The sequence below is a fragment of the Lineus longissimus genome, chromosome 3 (genome assembly GCF_910592395.1).
Source record: "Lineus longissimus chromosome 3, tnLinLong1.2, whole genome shotgun sequence".
Lineage (NCBI taxonomy): Eukaryota > Metazoa > Nemertea > Pilidiophora > Heteronemertea > Lineidae > Lineus > Lineus longissimus.
The window spans coordinates 13,730,400-13,755,152 of NC_088310.1; the positions used below are offsets into that span (position 1 = coordinate 13,730,400).

Here is a 24,753-nt window from a genome sequence, read left to right on the forward strand (position 1 = left end):
ATGGTTGCTAGGCACATGCTGCCACAAACATAATGACAGAACCTGACAATAAGGGTCTGCTCTCGCGACGACCAATATCACACTTTTTAGGTTTCCACTTCTGGCCCCCTGGTGGCAAAGTCAAGAATCAGACTGGTCGAAATTCAGGGCCAAAGGTCTTCGGGGTTATTTGTGACCTCTGTCACCTTGAAAATTAGGTCAAATCAAAAACCTGTATGATATGTGATGTATCCTTGCTAGGAGAGCCCTACTGTTAAATTGTTATCAAAAAACGAGTTACTCATATTAAAGAGGGATATCACACTTTAGGTTTCCACTTCTGGCCTCTTGCTGGTCAAGTCAAGAATCAGATTGGTCGAAATGCAGTCCCAAAGGTCTTCGGAGTCATTTGCTCAAAGTCTAAAGTTCATAGCTTTAGCGGTTAAGAAATGTGCCACTATTTTCGAAATAGGTTAAGACGGGCGACGATGACGACGACGGACGATGGACGGCGATGGACACTGCGGTGTTGTGTAGACTCCCCTAACGTGAGCCAAAAACGGTAAGATAAAGGCCCTTTTTTAATCTGCCACACGTCCTTTTCACCAGTAGTTTTTCCGCAAACTTCATCAGTCATTCTGTTGTGTGATGACTCGACCAGACCCCGGTCAGTGCTGGTCATTGCAATCACGACACGATGGAATCCGGCGAGAGTATTGATGAGGAACCGAACCTAACCAGCGATACAAGAACTGGAGAAAATCAATACACAAACCAATCGACTCCGAACTACAAATATTATGACACGGACCACGGTGCAGTCTGTGATTTGTCAGTTCGTCGTTGTGTCGTACTCTAAAGAATATCATTATGGACCGATTGGGAACCGTTTAGAATACGGTATGATGCGATACATACTTGTTGACCTGGCTGTATTTGAAAACAATGCTCAAATTACGTCACACCTAGTGCATCAGAAGGAAATTCTAATTTTTTAAGGGACTATTTTTCTGTACAAGCTTGACCGGACTTTTAATTATCATACATCATTTAAAAACTTACGCATTGCTTGGATGAAATTTCGCTTTGAGTTCTTCCAGAATACTACAAAAGTCTGCATTTCTGAGGAGTTCATGTCTTGATCTACCAAATCCTTTTTCTCCACTAGCAATCCCCTCTAAGAAACTATACAACGGCTTAAGACCATGCAGTTGCAAAAGTTCATATCCATGGTAGAGAGAGATACACATTGCGAAGTCACCTTCGACCATCCCATACTGACTTTGCTGAAAAGATACATTACAGGATGTCATTTACATGAAGAGTGAGTTATATTCATATTTATAATAAATTTACCTTCTGCCACCCATACTGACTTCACTGAAAAAACATACAATCCAGGATGTCATTTACAGTAGAACCTCTTTATTAAGGACACCCTCGGGACTGACAAGTGCTGTCCTCAATAGAGAGGTGTCCTGATTAGAGAGGTCAAATTGAATAGAATGTGCCAATTCGGGACCAAAACTAGTGTCCTATATAGAGAGGTTGTCCTTAATAGAGAGGTGTCCGCTAACGGAGGTTCCACTGTATATGAAAAAGGAGTTATATTCATATTTATCATGAATTTAAGTTCATAATTGTACATGAACTGAAATGTTGGTGGGCCATTGTGCGCCAGTTGACTATCAAATTTGAACGAAATGAATCTGAATGGATAGAAATGACACAAAATCAATCTGTTCCAAAAGCTGGAAATGTTTTGTGATACAAGAACAACATCGAGAACATGGGTAGATCCCACTGACTGAACGAAGGAAGTTGTGTAGCACTGCTCAGAGGCAAATCAAGATCAGGTTGCACTCTTTTAACGGCTAGTACACCATCCCTGAAATACTGGGAAAAAATCTGTATTTGACGAGATGCAACCAACCAGAACAGATTTACAAGTTGATAGTTGCGAAGGGGAAAGGCCCACGGCCACTTCAGCACATGATCATCAAAATCAGAAGAAATGAAATGGCCAGGGCCATTGTGCTCACCTGTCGATATGAAAGGGAGAGTATGAGGAAGAACTTGTCATTGTTAGGGGTTAATCATGCAATAGTTGTGGGATGGTGTGGTTTGTCTTGAAAAAGTGGAGTTAGTCGTATTGTTTTCCGCGTGCACATGTTACTGACGTTGGAATAAGTGAATCGTTATTTGTGGGAGAAGCTGAGAGATGTTTTACTGGCCAATTAAGACGGGTTTACATGTGTCTTAGCTATTCAGTGACTATTGAAAATAAACAGCGCATTTACATTTTGTAAAACCTGCTGTCATTGGCCGAAATTTCAAATGAATGGGATGTACCTGTGGAATTGCGTGTGATTACGCTATCTTGAAAGGAGTATTTATCCTCGGCTTGCGATTAGAGAGAAATGTTGAAAAATATGATACAAGAACAATTGAAGCAAGGAATGCACAGTATAGAATATGATGTACTGAGTAACTAGGTAGCAGTTCGTATTCATTTTTGAGACAATAACATAGTTACAAGACAGCCCTTTAGTCGGATTCATAAGTAAATGTCACTGCCCTTTTGGGCCGCTGCGCAAAAACTACTGGGCCGATTTCTTCAAAGTTTGGTTTTTCTTGAATCTAATTTCGGGACCCAAGAGGATTTTCATATTTCAGTAACCATGGTTACGAAATAATTTTTTTTGTATGTATTGGTGTACATTGACGTAGTGTATTGATTTTGACATTTTCTCCTCTGTACTGCTAATTTCTGGATGCATTTTGCTGAAATGTTCAGGTTAATTTTTTTTTCGTGTGTATCTTTAAAGCTGCCAAGTTTCATTTAGAACTATCCATCAAAAAAAATCGGGCCCTCCAGATTCCCCCAAAAATGGCCAAAGGGCTCCAAAGTTGACAATTTTTTTCTTTATAATTTGCAAATCTCTAACCTGGAAATTGTGTTGGGTCCCGAAATTAAATTCAAGAAAAACCAAACTTTGAAGAAATCAGCCCAATAGTTTTTGCACAACGACCCAAAGGGCAGTCAGTGACATTTACTTATAAATCAGACTATAGGCCTAACTATAAAAGCACTGATGACAGCTACGCTACACTTTCATCATTATCATCATCTACTTTAGTCAACCAGCTCAGATGACCTTTCTTGGGGCAGTGATCGGTAACGGTGAACTCCTTCTGACCCAACAGGCAAATGTTTACATTTGTGTCTCCGTGTATCATGGATTCATGTGTATACTAAAAACACCGTTGTTGTGTTGACACACTGACTGACTCCGACTGTGTACATTTCTACAGCGACGAAAAACGATCACAAAAATGGTTCTTTTTAAGCACTCGTGACATGTTTACAAAAATTAAAGCAAGTGTTTTTAGTAGAGGTTTACCTAATGAGTAGCGTCTGGGTGATTATAAACAATTAACTTGTGTTTAAAAGCCCACATTGTAACGAAAGGTTCCAGCTTGACGCTAATCTCCACTGACGGCAGCCGCCACTTTGCCATACTCTCGAAACTTAGGGATCGTCAAATGCAATGGAAATCACATAATTTCTGACACACACTGCTACAATTCATCATTTTATTGTTCTTTCACAGTATTATTACGCCACCCCGATTCGCAAGGCAGCTTGTACCAACTGGCTCTGCATTGACTATCCCCATTCCAAGCCGAAGAACAGTGTGACAAGTTTCTCATTTTACCTTCCAATCACAGTCAAAATTTTCTAAAACACCCGGCAATGAGGACAAACTAATAATCTCAAACCAATCACAGGAATATAATCAACCTACGACCTCATCCAAAGAGCGGATGATTAAGTTTTAGCATTGATTCAAGGTGATTTAATTCCTTCTTCGTCTCGCTTCAAATTCATAAAATGGCTGTCTTCCATACTTGCAGTATGCAGATCTAGTGGCGCAGTACAACACTGCGCATCTGGGATACCCCGACGGATTGCCTCGAACCGCGAAATTCAAAACTGCTGGCAATGTGCCAACTGACATTTTTGCACAATACCGCCACCTAGTGTTATGAAACGAAATTATTCTATTTAATATCGAAACCTCTATATCAGGTCGACCTCTTAAACTTCATTTCAAACTTCAATCTGCTGGAATAAAGAAAATGGGCTTTTTTAACCTTGACCTACTTATACCTGAATAGTAGGTCACACTGACCTAAATCTGTGTCAACATGTAGAGATGCCCAATAGGTGTCTACATATTAAATTTAGAGAGTATATGACCAATAGCAAAAAAAAGTGCCATGATCAAAGACATTTTAGAGTTCGACCTCTGTGACCTTGAAATGAAGGTCAAATCAAAAACCTGTGTGATATGTGATGTACCTTTATTAGATACACCCACCATAAAATTTTCATCGCTCTAGCTTTAACCATAAGCTTCAAAATGACAAAAATAGGTTTTCAAAGAGCACCCCCTATATGGCAGACCAGCAGTCAAATTTTGCTGATTTTCATTCTGAATGAAGGTCTTGCCTAGGGGTACCCACATACCAAGAATGAACTTTCTGGATCAAGCGGTTAAGAAACGTGCCACGATTTTGTCAAAAGTTAACGACGGACGACGAGGACGACGACGACGGACGCCAGACGCCGCGGTATCGTATTAGCTCACCTGACAGGTGAGCTAAAAACAGGGGCAACACAAAGCATGGCATATGCCCATGACTGTGTGCGTGTGATTAATAGGGAATTGTGGGTGGGTGTTTGCTGTACAAGAAAATTAGAGATTACGAAAGGAAGAGTCGTTGTGATTGAAATTTTTTGAGTCGGCCTCTGGTGACAACCGATGTTACACAAAGAGTTGTAATGGAACAGCGAAGGCATTTGCGAGTTATTAAGCTGAAATGAAATTGAAGATGGCTGCCATAGAAACTGCTTCCTCCGGAAAATGTAGGCAAGGATTATGGAAAGGAAACATCCGGCAGTGACTGACAATGAACCAGAGAATCTTTTTGAATCTAACGACCATGGCGTTTGTTAGTTATCGAGCAGAAACGAAATTAAAGATGGCTGCTGTAGCAGCACAGGTGCCATGTTTGAGAAGTGATGACACTGATTTTCGAAAGGAACTTTCCCCTACATACTTCTAGTGAACTGCAAAAAATTGGGGTCTATCGCCCAAAGCATCTCTGTTATTGAATTGAAACGGACTCAATATGGCTGCCGTGGCAGCCATGTTTGAGAATTGACGATTGCGATTTTTGAAAGGAACCTTCCCCCAATGACTTCCAAGGAACTCTGAAATATTTGCATCAATCACTGAAGGAGTCTGTTAGTTATGGACCAGAAATGAAATTCAAAATGGCTTCCTTGAAAAGGGACGATGCCGATTTCTAGAAGGAACCTTCCCCTAATGACTTCCAATGAACCGTGAAAAAAATGGCGGTCAACCAAAGCATTTTTAAGTTATCAAGCAGAGCTGGAAGTCAAGATGGTGGCCATATTGAATATTGGACCACGCCGATTCTCGGAAGAAATCTTCCCCTATTCACTTCAAATTTGCCGCCGATAATAATAATGCCCGATTTTTGACAGTAAGGTATCAATTTCTATTCTGAAACATCTGAAATTAAATAACGAATAATGTGGCTTTAACGCTTTTGAGATACTTCCAAATTTTGCACCAACCCAAGCGGTTATGGGCTGAATTCAAAGCTAGTCTTCATTGGTGCATAGTGCACTGTAATATGCGGTTCATTCTAAACAAGTTTTTCCTTGAAATTTCATGCGGGAATGGTTTGGTTGACTTGGCTGGCGAATCCCTATCAAGGAAAGCCCTCCCAAAATGCATCTTGTGTATCGTTTAGGTTCTTATTTTCAAGATATTTTGTCACAACATTTTTTGCTCAGTTGTGAGTTGCACCATTTTGCTGGCTTCATGTTCTTCTGAGAATAACATTCATTGCATTGCATTGGCGTACTTTTAAAAGAAATATCCAATTGCATTTAACTTTTATAACAAGACATAAGCTATTCTGACCATTCCATTACATTATTCAAATACTCAATGACATTTTTAATCACTCTTACTTTCAGATAAACATGACAGTGGACATTCCATTTCATTAGTGGTTTATTTCAACTGTTACAAATGGGTTTTGACATGTCTCAAGAAATGCTGCTTAGTGATGCGTGATCAAAGCAATGTCATCCAGGTGTCATTGGAAAGCACATGTCTCCAACTCTATGGAAAATTCAATGTATGTGATCCCTGTATAGTCATATACAAATGCATAGGGTTTAAAATAGGGCGTGTATTTTCAACAAAAGAATATTCAATTCAAAAATTACAACGCAACATTGTGAGAAATGTATCTATTTCAATGTGAATTCGGAAGTTTTTCTGGCCAAAAGAGAAATCAGTATTAGAAAAACAACAAAACAATAATCGATATCAAATCCTGGAAGGATATAAACCATGCAATGATAGAGTTTTCGGTGGAACTTTAGCCATGATTCAACCCATGCAGGAACTGGCAGCGGACGCCATCCAGCCCCTCTCTAATTAAAGAAACAGATAATGATATTGTGGCTTAGATCTGGCTACTTGATATAGTTGGGCACATACCGATAAACTCTCAGGTGGGTTCTGTCTAAAAGCATCTCTGTTCTTCAGGAGGGCAAACTTGGACAGGCTTTCAGGGTCTTTGTTGTAGAGTACTCGCATCCTGATCAAACGATCAACAACCATTTTCAAAATCTGTAAAGGCACCACAGTTTGTATTACAATTCATGACTTTGACATGACAATATAGATGATAAATATAAGTAACAAGAAAAGGGCAAAGGGCCATGCTGCTCACCGTACAGATATTTGGTGGTTAGGAATTCATTATGGTTAAGAAACATGCTACATGTATAGTATATAGGTCAAACCAAAGTCGGTATGACATGTGATATATCGTTATTGGAATACCTACCATAAAAATATCATCGAAATCAAGTCACTAATAAGAGACTTATTGCACTTTTTACCTTTTTAGTTTTGGTCTCCTGGTGGTCAGGTCAAGAATCAGATCATATTGAAATTCGATGTCTGAGGTTACATGACCCAGGGAGTCATGTGTACCAGATCTCTAGTTCACAGCTTTAGCGGTGAACAAACATGCTATAGTTACACTCAAATGGCCAATTTACACAATTTGACCTCTGTGACCTAGAAAATTTGCTCAAATCAAAAACCTGTAGGATATGTGATGTATCCTTCTTAGGACTACGTACCATAAAAATGTTATCGAAATCGAGTCACTCAGAGAGATATCACACTCTTTAGGTTTCCACATCTGGCCCCCTGGTTGCCAAGTGAAGAATCAGATCGGACTGAAATTTGGTGTCAGAGGTGACATGACATAGGGAGTCATGTGAACCAAATTTCAAGTTCATAGTTTATGTGGTTAAGAAACATGTTATAGTTACACTTAAACAGCCAATTTATGCAATTTGACCTCTGTGACCTTGAAAATAAGATCAAATCAAAAACCCGTAGGATATGTGATGTATCCTTGCATGGAGTACCTACCATAAAAATATCATCGAAAACAAGTCTCTAATAAGCATGATATTGCACTTATTACCTTTTTTGTTTTGGCCCCCTGGTGGCCAAGTCAAGAATTAGATCAGACCAAAATTCGGTGTTAGAGATTATATGATGTAGGGAGTCATGTGTACCAAATTTCAAGTTAATAGATTTTGCGGTTAAGAAATGTGCCATTGTTGAACTCAAACGGCCAATTTACGCCATGTGATGTATCCTTGCTAGAAGAACCTACAATAAAAATTTTATCACAAGAGCAACACAGGGCGTGGCATATGCCACCGTGAGCACATTGAGTTGGTGTATTAGGAAAGTAAAGTGTTTTTCAGGCAACCCCGGGCAGCTGGTGTCATAGATTCATAGATGACTGGGTTAAGTTGACATCGTGAAAGAGTTGTAGGTCTGTAATGCCCGCTGTACACGTTATCTTTTTCTATTACTAAAATTCTGTAACGAATTGGCGGGGGCATAAAAATGAATTTGATCAGAAAAGTGGTTCTCCTCGCAATTGATGGAAACCGATTTCAAGCACGCCGCCCTGGTGGTCATATTGACAATCGGAACAAGCCAGTTTTCGAAAGGAACCTTCTTCCAGTCACCCCCAACGTACATACCAAAAATGAATTTGATCGGACAAACAGTTCTCGTCGAAATTGACGGAAACCAATTTCAAGCACGCCGCCCTGGAGTCCATAATGACACTCAGAACGAGCCCGTTTTCGAAAGGAACCTTCCTTTAGTAAAGGTCAACCCACGAAAAAAGTTTCGTGGTTATCGCTTAAAGCGTTCTCCTTAAAATAAGCGGAAACGAAAAGTTTACAGACGCCTGACGCCTCACGGCTGACGGACAAATCGGTAAAACATAATGCCTCCGCAATGCTTTACGCATTGGCGGGGGCATAAAAAACGAGTCACTCATAAGTGAGATATCACACTTTTTAGGTTTTCACTTTTGGCCCCCTGGTGGCCAAGTCAAGAAACAGATCGGACCGAAATTCATTGCCAGAGGTCACCTGACCTGCAGGATCCACGGTACAAAGTTCATAGTTCAAGTTCATAGTTCTAGTGATTGAGAAATGTGCCACGGTTTTTGAAACAGGATACAGACAACGATGATGAGGACGACAGACACAGCGGTGTTGTATAGACTCCCCTATGATGAGCCAATGAATTGGTCGAGGGACCATGTGCTCACCTCGGGTACTGTTAGCGCATGTCATTTGCAGTTTTGATTCCATTGAATGATATTATTCTTCTCCACTCAATCACCCCTAGCGAATGAATGTCGCAAAAAGCCACGGACACGCTGCCTCTCCTCGGAGATAAAGATCTGATATGTGTTGGAAAACCAACAACGTACAGGAAAAGTGGAAAAAATACCTTTAAAATTGCGTTCCATAAAACTAAATAAGGTGCATCTTGCAGCTAGTTCAATTCTACAGACGGTAGGCCTACTCAAAACAATTTAGATAAGATAATTACGGATTTCCAGGTAGAGCGCGAACAACATTGATGTTGAAATTTTTTCATACTGATTCGACATTTGCAAAACAGCCATGCATTTATTTTCTCGTAAAATGTATGCAGAGGCTGCTCCTTAATCATAATTACCAGACGGAAGTATTTTCATTTCGATACAATGCCAGTAAATATCTTAATTATTCAATTATCGAATGATTTCCCATGTTTGGCATATTCCTACATAGGCCTGTGACACTGCTTGAGGACATGCCATGTATTGTCTGAGGTGTTAGATGCGGCTCGTCGGAATAATCATTATCCAGGGTGTCAATAGCACAAGAGAAAATTACTGATACAATCTAAATATAGCATTTTCATTACAAAGTTGACTGAATTTCAGGGTTATTGAAGAGTGTACATATCACATGGGATCTGGTGACATCTGTTCAACAGTTAAGGAGTACTAGGACTTTGTTGGATTTTCAAGATAGTGGCCTGGCGGCCATATTTGTCATGGGATTAGACTGAAAATTAGGGATAATGATAAGAGTACATAGATACATAATCACATGAAATTTGGTTGTTATTACATCATTAGTTTCAGAGAAATAGGACTTTATTTAATTTTCAAGATGGTCGCCTGGCGACCATATTGGTTGATAGATTTGACTAAAAATGTTGGATGTTGTGACGAGTTCATAGATAGATAATCACCTGTAATTTGGTTGCAATCCAATACTGATAATAGGAGTTCGTTGAATTTTCAAGATGGCAGCCTGGCGGCCACATTTGTCATCGGAGTAGATTGAAAATTAGGGATATTGTTGAGGGTACCAAGATACATAATCACATGAAATTTGCTTGCAACCCGATCATCAGTTTAGAGAAATAGGATTTTGTTTAATTTTCAAGATGGCCACCAGGTGGCCAAATTTTTTGGGTAGAATAAAGGGTCCCTACATACATGCCCTAACAAGTTTAGAGCCTTCTACCTCAAATAGAAACAAACATGCCACCTATCGGTGATTTAGCAAGCTTTGACCTCTGTGACCTTGAAAAGTAGGTCAAATCAACAACAAGAGGCCCAAGGGCCTGGCGCTCAGCTGGATGACCTAATAACATAGGACTGAGGGTATACTATAAAGTAGTAAATATCGGCTTTGTACTACTGTTTGAAGGTCAAGAGAACACGTTATACCACTAAAATTTCCAATGCAGAGCTGCCAGCTGGATGAAATATGATTGAACTAATCAGCCATGGTATGTAAATATTACAGGAGGCAACGGAAGATATCCCTAGTTCAGTATGTTGTATCAGTAGCTTTACAGAAAAAAAGTGTCAGAGAGGATGAGACTTCTCCATGGACAACTGTGGTATGTCCAGGCTGGGTTGTACAGCACAAGGATACAAAATGCTGTCTGTAATTGAGAGGTATCCTGATTTAACAGAGGTCAAAATAAATAGAAATTACCAGTTTGGGACTAGCACCACTTTCTTTTTTTTTTAATAAGGTAGAGATTACAGGAGTCAACAAAATTAATTTTATTGAGAGAAATTGACTTGTTCTGCAGGTGATTGGAATTTACAATACAAAGGGTCGTTTTTCATGACATTGTGCTCTACTGCGTATTCCTAGTCATAGTGAGCCGATCTGGAACCAATCTATCCTTGGCGCAGACAGGTTCAAATTGGCTATATCTTGAATAGATCGAATTGCGATGAAAATCTAATGCAATAAAGGAGCAATATCGAAGAGACAAATTAATCAAACCAATTGTCCACAGACTCGGACCCTGAAATGGCACGATGTATGCGCGCATATAAAAGTATATCAATTGGTCCCATAGAGATGATGAGGCAATGTCAATATGCCTTGTTCCTTAGTCAGCAATATGCCCTTTTTTATACGGAGAAGAAGGAGAACCCAGATAGGCCTTCACATGTCGGCTTCCAAATGGCTCGAACCAACTGTACTATCACTACTATAACTTTAAAATGCGTGCTCCTCCTAGTCCTACATGTAGCAATGTCTCAGCCAAAAAGGCAAAGTGAGCAGCTCCTTGGTAAGGCCATGTCAGGTTCCGCGCGCCTCTTCAGATACATCAAGTATTGAAAGCTGTGGTGAGCTGAGCACATAAAAGACCATGGTCACCTTAATTTGAAAATCCCTTCATAATCAAGTGCTACCTCTGACTAAAACAGCACAATAGACCACCAATTTGATCCAGCTCCTAACTGCGGGAAAACCCAAGTCCAGCAACCAAAAGTACCAAAAATACATTTTTGTTTACATTTGAACTGCACACATGCGTTTGTTTACAATTTCATTTCCCGCGAAATCTCGAAAATCAGGTGACCTGCAATCGTGGATTGAAAATAACATTAACCTCGGTTCAGCAGGTCAGCAGGTATACCGGCTGTTACAATCATCCCCCTACAGCCAGCCGTTCAAAAGGTAATGTTATTCACCCCACAGGGAGTGCAAGTAATTGATTAAGCCCCTGCATAACTTAACAGCAATGGCTTGGCTTCTGTGAGTGGTAAGGAGAACTGACAGTTTTTTTATGGGAGTAACATTATTGTGTTGCTTAAAACGTCTACTTTTTACTCATGTAAGAATCGTAGTACTAATAATAACTTTCAACTTATTTTCCAGTTATGATAACACAACACGCATCTTCATGATCATGATCTTTCTCAAACTAACTGAATGACCTAATCGCCTTGGACGCACAACCTAACCACATATCAATCCGCCCCGACGATCGACACATCCATTCGATTCGATAACCCTCGATAAAGTTTGATAAATAAACTAGAACTGAGATTTCACAGGAGCACCTGTGAATTCATGACTCCAGGGTTGTTTTGAGGGCGATATTGTAAGAGTTGGTCTTGAGTATGGGGACGTGAAGGTCCGTGTGAGGCACCTGGGGAGAGAAGACTAGTTGAACGATGGGATCATGGAGGTAATAATTATTTATACCTCCATGATGGGATCTGACACGGACACTACTATTGATCTCATTATATGAATACCATTTAATACAAAAAAGTGAAAACAGACCATATCATATTCCTTGGCATAAATTAAAATAGGAGTGCGGGAACAATGTTTTTTAGCAGGAGGAAAGCGAGAACATTTTGCGCCGTCGTATTCCGATTTGGCTGGTTGGTGGTGAAATCTGCTTTTAATTTTGCAAATTAACATATTCGTTTTCTAGAACTAAGGTTGTCTGAATTAAAGATGCTTTCCCAATGCTTGAATGGTCTGGCGACATTGCCAGGAAAACGTGACGTCATTTTGGCCATTCTTCTTACCGCACGCCCTCTCTCTCCGTAAAAGTACCTGACATGGTGTGAAGTGGGAGGGCGCACAATGGGAACCACACTGCCGCGATGTTAATAGTTTCTATTTATAGAATTCAGCGGCAGAGATTTTAGGCACGGAAAAAGTGGATTAACTCGGCTAATCTCAATGGATTTTACCCAGGAATGTTTTCAAGGCGAGAGAAACATCTGATTTAAGTACTGCGCTTATTAGATTTCATGTTCAGGCCGAAGATTGGCCTAAACGTGGACGAAAAGAGTGCATTATCGAGTGTTGGAGAGGTCACGTGATTGGACGAGAAACCTGAACAAAGTTTTCGTGCTTTTAGCTGTCAACATCAATGGCTATAATATACTCCTGCAGAATAGTAGAATTAATAGAACTAATTTCCGAAGTTTCCAATAGTTTGAACACAAATCAGAAAATCACCCATCAGCTGGACTCAGATCTGCATAAATTACGATAAATAATGAGGTCGTCGCTTCAATTTCGCAAAGAAAGTTGACTCCATTCGAGGGTTGTTTTGACCAAATTCTGTTGAACTCATCGTTATGAGGGCATTTGAACACATTCTCGTTGACCTTTTCTATAAACGTGTGAAGTTTCGTACCAAAATACGTTTCCGTAAAGGCTTAAAAAAGAAAATTTGTCACTTACAAAATCATCGCTCCGGTAGAAATAATGAAATGGCCAGGGCCATTGTGCTCACCTCATGTGGAGGAAAGATGGATAAAGAGCATGGTATTGTGTCATGTAGTGTTAGGTTTGATGTAGGTCCAAGCAATTACAATTTCCCCAAAATGGCCAATTTACAGTACATTCGACCTCTGTGACCTTGAAAAGTAGGTCAAATCAAAGAAGACCCGGGTGACACATTGAATGGTTGTTAGAATTAGATGTACCTATGATATAAAATTGGTGCCAATCGGGCAAGTCATTACTAGGAATAATGGCATTTTGATGAATTTAGGATTTGGCCCTCTCCCTGGAGGCCAAACGGCAAATCAGATCGCACCAAACTTCGGTACCTGAGATCACCTGACCAAGGGGTACATGTGTACTTAATTTGTGATCAATAGTCATTGCAGTTAAGAAACGTGCCATAGTTACGGCCTGACGGCGAATTTACGTCATTTGACCTCTGTGACCTTGACAAGAAGGTCAAATTGAAAAACTGTGTGACATATACTGTATGGTGGTTAGATGTACCCATGATATCAAATTGGTGGCAATCGGGCAAGAAGTTAAGGAATAATCACATTTTTAAGGTTTTTGGATTTTGCCCCCTGGTGGTCAAGTGGTGAATCATATTGGACCAAACTTTGGTCCCTAAGATCACCTGACTAAGGGGTAAATGTGTACCAAATTTGGTATCAATAGTCATTGCAGTTTAGAAACGTGCCATCGTTACATCCTAACGGCCAATTTACACCATTTGACCTCTGTGACCTTGAAAAGGAGGTCAAATCAAAAACCCGGAGGATATATGATGCACCTTTGCTAGAAGTACCTACCATATTTTTTTCAAAATTTCCCGACTACTATTAAGGGAGATATTGCACATTTTCACTTTTAACGTTTGGCCCCCCTTAGTCTCCAAGGTGTCATTACATAAGGGTACATGTGTACCAAGTTTCAACTCAATAGCTCTAACAGTTACGAAACGTGCCCTGCTAACGGACGACGGACGACGACGACGACGACGACGACGACGACGACGACGACGACGACGACGACGACGACGACGACGACGACGACGACGGACGACGGACGCCACGGTATGGGATAAGCTCACCTCTGCTAAGAGGTGAGCTAAAAAGGTCACCGCCATTTTCTTGATGATAGTACTCCAGGTAACCTAGGCGGGAAATTTAAAGCGGGGTCATCCGGGGTCAAACAACAGTTTTGCTCACTACCGCCAACTGGTGATATAAATCGACACTAATCTATTTTATATGAAAACTTCTATATCATGAAGACCTCTTCAAGTTTATTTCAAGCTTTTATCTGCAGGAATAGAGCGGCAAAAAATGGTTTATTCAATTACGCATTTTGCCACCTGGGGAGCTGAATGTGAGTCGAATCGCACATTTTCTTTTCTGTAAGCATCCTTTCCTGCGCTGTTAACATACAAAACCATATTTGAAGTGCCGCAGTTCTATGGTTACAAAATGCCCAACATGGCTGGATGGAAGGACGGACACCAATCGAATAGCTATTTGACTAGCTCCGCTGACTTTGTCAGCTGAGCTAAAAAAAACTTATGATATGTGATTAATCCTTGCTAGGAGTACCACCAAAATAATTTCATGATAATCTGACCAAGATAACAGGAGGTCCTATTGCATGTTTTATGTTTTTGCATAATAACGTGGCCAAACCAAGAATAAGTTTGGAAGGAATTTTGTTGAGAATCGCCCCACGGTCCAAGGGTAATTGTTTCAGCCATACATGGCTCGACTGGACACCCTGTACATCAAGTACATGTACATTTACATTACCATCATTATCACTGCCGGAAATTCCATCTTGATGATGGGATTTCCGGCAGTGATACCCATCACTTTCAGCTTCAAAGTCACTATATCCAGAATCAATATCAGCCATAAACTCATCCACCACCTCATCTACCATCATCAACGACGCCATTATCAGCTGTTCATGAAAACAAAGAAAATTCGCCAAAAAAAGCACCAAATTACCCTCTAAATCATGGCAGATCAACAAGCTATGAATAGAAGAAGTATGCCGCAGGATGACGTCATTTGCATAGATGGCAGCGTCAGTCAGGAACCGGGCGCGATCACGCCGGCGCCCGCGAACACCCGTGAACGCCCGTGAAAAAAAATTGTTGGAGGGATGTGATGACGCTGGTGAACCATTTTACTGGCGCACTTTGATAGCCCCCGTCAATCATATTCTTGCCAGCGTGAATCACGCCTGTGATCAATCTCGAAACACGCCAATCATGTTTATTCAGCCATTAAACCGAAAGTTAACGAAAAGTACCAAGTCATCTCCGGGAACTGCCGAAAACCATGCACGTAAACTCCCAAGGGCAATCTACTACGTAGCCTAATACCATTAGGCCCCGCATGGTGGCCCTGAGGCGGCCGATGCCGTGGGCCTAATTCTAAACGATCGTATTTTTGTAATCCTTGACCAGAATTAAGTCAGAAAAGAGTACTCAGCTTCTGCTTGATTGTATAAATTTTTATTTCTTTATTTGTTGGATAGTTGTAGTACTTCCTTGATGCAAAAATACTGTATTTTTTGTGTTTAGCACTGCAATAAAGTTAAAGGTTCTTCACAATAGTCTTTTTTGCCCTTGTTTATATTATTTTTTTACCATGACCACGGGAGTGAATGAACCCCTCTGCGGGAGTGAATCACCCTCCTGGGATGCAACTGAGAAGTGATTTTAAATTAGCTTCAGTAGCATTTTCATTGGAGTGATTGGTAGCTCCTGTAGTAAAATCTCCTGACTGACACTAGGATGGCATTAGAAATTCCCTACTTGCCCGGATTCCCCGATCTGGTGTGAAATTTGAATCGTATAAAATTGGCTCGTCTGGAGTCGAGCTTCAGCCATAACAGTAGTTTTACGTGGCTTGACTGGAGTCGACCGTAGGATTCAAAGGGTTATGGTCGATCATATCAATCAATGATGCGTATTTGAAGATCACACAGTGAAGGTTTCTTGATATATGACCAACATGCAGTTTTATGACCTGACCTACTTACATCTGAAAAGTAGGTCACATTGACCTGAGTTATGTACAAATGCCCAATAGGTGTCTTCATAACATATTTGAACAATAAGGGATGAAACGTGCCACCTACGCTGAAATTTTAGAGTTTGACCTCTGTGACCATCAAAAGTAGGTCAAATCAAAACCTGTATATTATGTCATGTAGTCTCACCAGAAGTATTAACACTAATGACTGTAATTATTTCATGGTTCTAGCTATCATCAGCGTTCATGAGATATTGACAAAATATGGTTTTCAAAGATGGTCACCTGGAGCCCAGAAAGTAGGTCAAATTGCGATGATTTTTTGTGTGTCATGTGATGTTGTCATAAGACATCCACACACCAAGTTTCAACTTTCTAGACTCAACAGTGAGCAAACGTGCCACCATTGTGGATGGAAGACGGATGATTGACAAGAGGTGACCACATAAGCTCAACAAGGTGAGCTAAAAACTGCAACGAAAATTGTGTTAATCTGGTAGTAAGGTTCTTCGATACAAAAAAAAAATTTATATCTTGTAGGAAACTGGGAACCAATTGGCTGTCTTTAACCCATTCACTTCCGCAGGGTTTTAAGCTTATTTCAATTTTCAGCTAAAAAAATCATAAAAACAGTTATTTAGTGGAATTTTGAAGTACATGTAAAGCTTTATGCGTCAAATTGTAGTTATAACCCTTGGCTACACTGTCAAAAGAAAAGTGTTTCCTTTTAAAACAAAAATTAAAAGGCCAGGGGCCATTGTGCGATCCGTAGAGGAAGTGGTGTGGTGGTGCAGCTTTCTTTCCAGGGGCAGTTTATATCAATATTCTGTCACTAAACAGAGCTAAAAAGGGTTTCCAAGATGGCCACTTGCCAAATTAAAAAAAGGAGCTTTGCTTGGTCCATCTGATTGTATATATAACTTCATGCAATGAGTGTGATTACAAGTTGAAGGTTGTTACAGAGAGTACTAGTTACTAGTTGCCATGGTTCTTTCAACAGTCGCAACCAAGTTGACAACCAGTTACTGCATTCTGGACCTTTACATCAAATCAGTTGAAGTTCAGCTTGAGACGAACCAGTCCATTAGATGCATGGTCACACCCTAGGACTAGTTAATGCAGTCTCGACTTTTGCATGAATTCCTTGGAAGTGCAGGTTGAAAACCCAGTCAAGTCGATGCATGGGCACAACCTTGGGGCAATAAGTTAACGCAGTATGGACCTTTACATCAAATCCATTGAAGAACAGTTGGAGACACACCTGCCCAGTAGATGCATGGTCACAACTAGAAACAATCTGGACATTTACATCAATTCCTTTGAAGTGTAGGTTGGTTGTGACAAACTAGTCCAGTGAACATGGTCCAGCCTAAGCCGAACAGCCATGCAGTAATTGCCGTCAGCATTGCATCAAAGACAATCAACCAGTTGCAAAGCGAGGACCAAGTCCAAGGGGTATGATTTTCTTAGCCCACATTGATTATAGCAAGTAAAAACTTAACAGACACACTGATTTTTTTGTAAACCAACTGCCAGATACCGTTTATTTCTTTTTATTTTGAGTTAAGTATTACAGTGAAAAAGAATGAAATACTAGAATCGACTGGTTCTTTTGATGACCGCACAGGTGAGTGCTGGGGATGTATGATGGGAGGTGCGAGGTGTTCGTTTGGTTCTATAAAAGTAGCTCCCCTCCTCTCTCTCGGTTATTTGTTATGTGGTCAACGAAACGTTGAAATGCAGCAGCCGTAAATCATCCCTGTAAAACATGATAACATGTGTTTAAAGCGCACATTGTGACGAAAAGTTCAGGTCTGAATACGCTAATCTGACTGATGGCAATCCGCCATTTTGCCAGACAGTACTAAAGCTGGGGCAAAGCATAGAATTGAAGGCAATAAGCCTACTGCTTCTTTGGTCAGTTTTCCTATTTCATGTTAGGCAACCACAAATTTTGAAAATATTTTTGGGAAGGGGGGATTTTGACATCAGTTGAAACTCTGGCTCTGAATAGATCCCTCCATCCAAGGCGGAGAAAGCCGCTGCTGGCCCAAACAAACCTCAATATAGGCACGATGAACAAAAGAACATGCGGTCTTTTCAACTTTTGTTTGCTGCTGGTTTGTTCGGGTTTATTGTTGCCAGAAGTGGCTTCCTCCGCTTGATGTGTAAGGGCCTCTATCACTGATCAATCTAGGGCAAAAGGAAAGCTTTTGGTTAGGGGTAGAACCCTTTTTTCAACACATTGACAATTCTAGGCAAGTAAATGTGTAAACATCAATGATGCATGTATATTTCAAAAGTACGATGACCTATTTTTGGACTGAGTCAACATCAAAATTTAGAGTTCTTCCCCCAACCCTGACAATTCGTTTGCTTCAGATCAATGAATTAGAACCCTGACAATGATTCTGAACTGCCTTTCACTGAATTCATTCAATTGTGCAGAATTCTAGGCCTATACCAATCGGAGTGATCAGCTGTCATTTTGATTTGTCAGATTTGGAGGACAGAGCAAATTCTGCTCAATCATCATGCCACACATTCAAAACACATGCTATACCTAAGATGAACTATCCAAGATCGCCAAGCACTCACCGTGACCTGGTGAGACTTAATAGCAATATTAGTAAGCCTATCATCATAGAACATGTAGAACAGAATCCAGACTCAGCAAGCAGCCATCTTGATCACCATACGAGGCTCTACAGCTTTTGGGAAATGAGACAATAATTCCCAGAAATCAACAATGAAATGGTCCAGGGACCATGTGCTCGCCTGTGTCAAAGGACCTTGAAAAGCAGGTAAAAAAACTGCAGACGATGTATCATGTACAATTGCTAAAAGCGCCTATCATATTTTTTTCAAACTTTTTGGACCAGTATTAACCCTTTAGCTACTAGAACGGCACTCGTTAGCATGCCCAAATCTCACTAGAACGGCACCTGCCGGCACACATTCAAAAAGCCCGCCCTGCCCCCATGCTTGCGTATATCGGGAAACTTTGTGTCTGGTAACGAGGTTTGCAACGTTGTATCCAACTTAAATCTCGTACCAATGTAGGTTGCTATACATTTTTATTGAGTTTCATGCAATTGAAGTGACGATAATGGAGGAGTGTGTTTCGAGAACAATGGCGAACCCAGCAAAACGAAAGTTCGGTTTTTCGGCTGCTCTAGATCAAATTTTAGCAGAGAATGATGGTAGTGAAGAGTCCGAGGGTCTCACTGATGACGATGATCAATCAGATATCGATGTTATTGGTGGAGTAAACGTGAGTTTGGCCCTTTTTTCGGGAATGAACTTTTTGTGTATATTCATGTGTATAGATGCATGTATTTTGATTCAGCATGTTGACCCGGCATGTAGACGCAGATCGTGGAGTACCATTCCTTCACGTAGACTATGTAACTAGCATTGTAGTAGAAGTGGGTCATGGCCTGTAGTATATGCCTTGGTATGTGAATGCGACCTGAGGTGAACCCGGAAATGAAATGCTGGTCTGTTGACATTCTGCATGCATAGCTCAAGCCTGCTGCTGAACTAAAGAGTGTGTCCTGCTCGGGGCCTGGCATGCTGACTAACCCCCTGATTGCATGATGAATAGAAATTAGGCCTAGAGATAGGGTACATCTGGATATTCTAGGCCCTGTAGCTAGGGCCAGGGTCCATTTTTGTACCGTACTTGTCTTGACTCTTACTCACACAGATGTACCGGTAGGCTTCAAGGCCAATAGTGTAAAAGGACGATAAAGATCCTTTGTTAGGCCAGGCCTATCTCCTTGCTTTTTTGGGTCCTTTACTGAACTAGGCCTACCATGTATCACGGTGACTGTTGGCCCCGCAACTAATTTTTTTTGTTTCTTTTTCAGGAAGTGACTTTTCTCTCTGATTATTCGAACTCTGAGACTGGCGATAAATCTGGCCCAGATGATGATCATGGCAGTGACACTCCAGCTCCTGACAATGATAGTGTCCGTGGAGGTGACCCCACTTACGGTCCTGAAAGTGACGGCGATCAGCAAAGTGATCACCCTACCGGGAGTGATGCTGATGACAATGACTCTGATGACCAGATGTCAAATTCTAGCTCCTCTGGAACCGACCCTGGCAATGATGGACCAGCTCGCGGCCGAGGAAGAGGGTGAGGTAGAGTTGGACAAGGACGAGGGCAAGGGAGAGGACGAGGAGCAGGTCTGCCTCAGGCTAGAGGTAGAGGGCAAGCAGCAGGTCCGCCTCCGGCTAGAGGGGAGGAAAAGGACAGCTTCATGGTCGTGGTCGTTGTGGTAATGTCCAAGGAGGAGGGGATGTAAATCCGCCCAGAGATTGGACAAATCAGATAGTCCAACCAGTTATGCAGCCATTCACAGCCCCCTCTGGTGTCGACTGTGGGCTGCGATATGATGCTGACGAGTTGGACTACCTCATGTGCATCCTTGGCGGGACCTTTTGGGATACTTTGGCAGAGAACAATAACTTGTACGCTGCTAAAACCCATCCTCCAGCTGTTCCTGACCCGAACAATCCCTTTGCTACATCTAATAAGCATTGGAAGCCTACCACTCCTGAAGAAATCCGTGCATTCACTGGCATCAACATTCTTATGGGGATAAAAGATTACCCCGAGTATGGTGATTACTGGTCTGCTGATTCCGCTCTTGGTGACAAGTTCATCAGTTCAATAATGACAAAAAACACTTATGAACGATTGTGCAAATATCTCCATTGTTCAAATCCCAATGTCATTGATAGACATCACAAACTTGACAAAGTGCGTTGGTTTATTGTTGTCCTCAATAAAAATTTCCCCAGAATGTTCAAGGCTGGGGAGAACATATCTATAGATGAGGCAATGGTGAAGTTTGATGGCCCGCTTGCTTGGAAGCAATATATGCCCAAGAAACCTGTCAAATGGGGCATCAAGATCTGGTGTTTATGCGATTCTGGAACAGGGTATACCTTGACTTTCAAGGTGTACACTGGGGCTGCCCAGGGTGATCAACAGCAGGGTCAGGACCAACATGGTCTAGGTTACAATGTTGTAACAGATTTACTGCGAGAGTATATACACAAGAACCACAGGGTTCATGCTGACAATTTCTTTTCTACAGTAACTCTGGCAGAAGATCTGTTACAGCAGGATACCTACTACCTTGGCACAGCACGGTCGAACAGAGTTGACTACCCGACTGAAATAACAGGCCCCAGGCTCCAGTATGCAGAATAGATATATTAGCAAAATAAAAATGGCCAGGGCCATTGTGCTCACCTCTTGTGAAGGGAAGATGGATGAAGCATTAGCATGGTTTTAAATGTAAGAAAGAAATGAAGTAATGTTTTACAATGAAATTACATGAGAGATAAAATAATGCGTCAGTTGAATTTAATTGAGGTGACTACAGGTATGACAAAGCAGAGTAGACAATTTTGTGATCTGACCAGTAATTGTCTATTATATCGACCAAGTCAATAGTGGCAGATGGAGTAGGATTGGTGAATACAAGGTCCAATTTGGACTGATTGCTGGTGGTGTTTTGGACACGTTTTGTCTGAAGTTATATGCTTGAAACATAAAAGTTTCTAACTTTGCATTATAGTTTTCACCTTCACCTATTGATTTCATGTTAAAATCACCCATAACAATGTATTGTTCATTCGGTTCATAAGATGAAAGGCAGTCTTGTAGACCATACACAAGATTTTGGAATGTAGATTAATCCTGCATTTGCCTAGGCTTAGACTATGACATCCCACTTAGCAGCATTTCAAGGCACCCTTAGGGGAGAGTCCACTATTAACATTTGGGGCCCTGCTGGCCAAACTGAGAATCAGAAAAAGACTGCAGTTTAGTCTAAGAGTGAAGGGGTACATTCGTACCAAGTTAGGGATCTGTAGCTAAAGCAGTGACAAAACGTGCCGTCATTGTAAAATGGCGGTGCCATAGGAAAACTTTGACCTCTGTGACCTTGAGAAGTAGGTCAAATCAAAAACCCACATTTATGAAATGTATCCTTGCTAGGAGTACCTACCATAAAAATGTTATGAAAATCAGACCACTATTAAACGAGCAATCAAACATTTTAACTTTGGACATTAAATTTGGCCCCCGGGTGGCCAAACTAAGAATTTTTCAAGATGCCCGCCTGGCACCCATATTGGCTATCACATTTGATAAAAAATCAAGGATTTAGTAGAGAGTACATAGATATACATCCAGATCAAATTTGGTTGCAATCCGATCATTAGTTTCGGAGTAAAAGTACTGTGTTTATTTTTCAAGATGGCTGCCTGGCGGCCATATTTGATGTCCGAACGGCCGAAATTTTAGGGGTGGAATAAAGAATCCCCAGATACATGTCCACACTGGTTTAAAACCTTCTAAAGTTTATTTCCGAAGAGAGTGTGGCGGCAAACCATCCACAAAGGCAGTAGCTATCGCATTGGAATGCAGTGTTATGCTTATCACCACATTTGTCCTACTATGCTATCAAGTGGCTAAACCCCATTCTGATTTTACCAGTGAGTCAACCTTGATGATTCAAACAAAATGAAGCAATCTTCCGATCCCAGAAGCCTGTACCTGTCGGTACCATTAATTCATTCCGATTCAATCTAAGTTTACCTACATGTTGCTACACATCCTACATCATTGTAAGCACTTTGAAAGCTCAAACCATGCTATAAATACTCTGACCGAGACAGGAAATTCCCAGTAAACTGTGAGGTCCGCTGTTTCCAAGCAAAACAATACCCTGTTCTGAAATTTAGAGTAAAATGTTCATATGAATGCCTTATATCCACTTATCATCTACACATAAATGTATGCAAGCAATCAAAATGTATATTCCAAAAAGTTTAGAACAGGCCATAGCTACCTGAAACTCCAAGGAGAGGCTCGGGATGCCCCAGATATTTATGGCTGACTTGATAAGTTAAGTGGCTGCTCAGCAGGGGTCTATTTGATGTAGCCGCCACACTCTCTTCGGAAATAGACTATAGCTAAAATAGATAGGAAACATGCTACTGTTCAGTGAATCAGCAAACTTTGACCTATGTGACCTTGAAAAGGAGGTCAAATCAAAAACCCGGAGGATATATGATGCACCTTTGCTAGAAGTACCTACCATATTTTTTTCAAAATTTCCCGACTACTATTAAGGGAGATATTGCATATTTTCACTTTTAACGTTTGGCCCCCTGGTGGCCAAACCATGAAACGAATCGGACCGAAACTTGGTCTCCAAGGTGACATTACATAAGGGTACATGTGTACTAAGTTTCAACTCAATAGCTCTAACAGTTACGAAACGTGCCCTGCTAACGGACGACGGACGACGACGACGACGACAACGACGACGACGACGACGACGACGACGACGACGGACGACGGACGCCACGGTATGGGATAAGCTCACCTCTGCTAAGAGGTGAGCTAACAAGAGGCCCAAGGGCCTGGCGCTCAGCTGGATGAGCTAATAACATAGGACTGAGGGTGTAAAGTAGTAAATATCAGCTTTATACTACTGTTTGAAGGTCGAGAGAACACGTTATACCACTAAAATTTCCAATGCAGAGCTGCCAGCTGGATGAAATATGATTGAACTAATCAGCCATGGTATGTAAATATTACAGGAGGCAACGGAAGATATCCCTAGTTCAGTATGTTGTATCGGTAGCTTTACAGAAAAGAAGTGTCAGAGAGGATGAGACTTCTCCATGGACAACTGTGGTATGTCCAGGCTGGGTTGTACAGCACAAGGATACAAAATGCTGTCTGTAATTGAGAGGTATCCTGATTTAACAGAGGTCAAAATAAATAGAAATGACCAGTTTGGGACTAACACCACTGTCTTTTTTTTGATAAGGTAGAGATTACAGGAGTCAACAAAATTTATTTTATTGAGAGAAATTGACCTGTCCTGCAGGTGATTGGAATTTACAATACAAAGGGTCGTTTTCATATTTGAAAATCCCTTCATAATCAAGGGCTACCTCTGACTAAAACAGCACCCATAAACAATAGACCACCAATTTGACCCCAGCTCCTAACTGCAGGAAAACCCAAGCCCAGCAACCAAAAGTACCAAAAATACATTTTTGTTTACATTTGAACTGCACACATGCGTTTGTTTACAATTTCCCGCGAAATCTCGAAAATCAGGTGACCTGCTATCGTGGATTGAAAATAACATTTATCTGGGTTCAGCAGGTCAGCAGGTATACCGGCTGTTCCAATCATCCCCCTACAGCCAGCTGTTCAAAAGGTAATGTTATTCACCCCACAGGGAGTGCAGGTAATTGATTAAGCCCCTGCATAACTTAACAGCAATGGCTTGGCTTCTGTGAGTGGTAAGGAGAATTGACAGTGTCCGATTAAAAATCCCTCATTTCTGCTCCGCTGAAGTAAATTTTTGAATAAAACCAAGACGTTGCATCAGGGTAAGGTGTCACCACCATTCATACAAAATTTCAAGGCGATCCAACGCCTCTTAGTGTGACTTTATTCGTCCCCCTTCTAATAATTATTATTATACTAGCATTATACCCGTGGCGCAGGCAGGTTCAAATGGGCTATATCTTGAATAGATTGAATTGCAATGAAAATCTAATGCAATATCAAAGGAGCAATATTGAAGAGGCAAATTAAACAAACCATTTGTCCACAAA

At 41.0% G+C, this 24,753-nt stretch overlaps 1 protein-coding gene across 1 annotated transcript in view; it reads right to left on the bottom strand.

The window, feature by feature from the left end:
• LOC135484794 (uncharacterized) overlaps nucleotides 1-24,753 on the bottom strand; it is a 266,119-nt gene that overhangs the window by 177,037 nt on the left and 64,329 nt on the right. The window contains exons 6-7 of the mRNA XM_064766477.1: nucleotides 6,591-6,722; nucleotides 1,042-1,265 (exon numbers count right to left, since the gene is read on the bottom strand). Of these exons, the coding sequence (XP_064622547.1) occupies nucleotides 1,042-1,265; nucleotides 6,591-6,722 (356 nt within the window). The remainder of the gene's footprint in view (nucleotides 1-1,041; nucleotides 1,266-6,590; nucleotides 6,723-24,753) is intronic.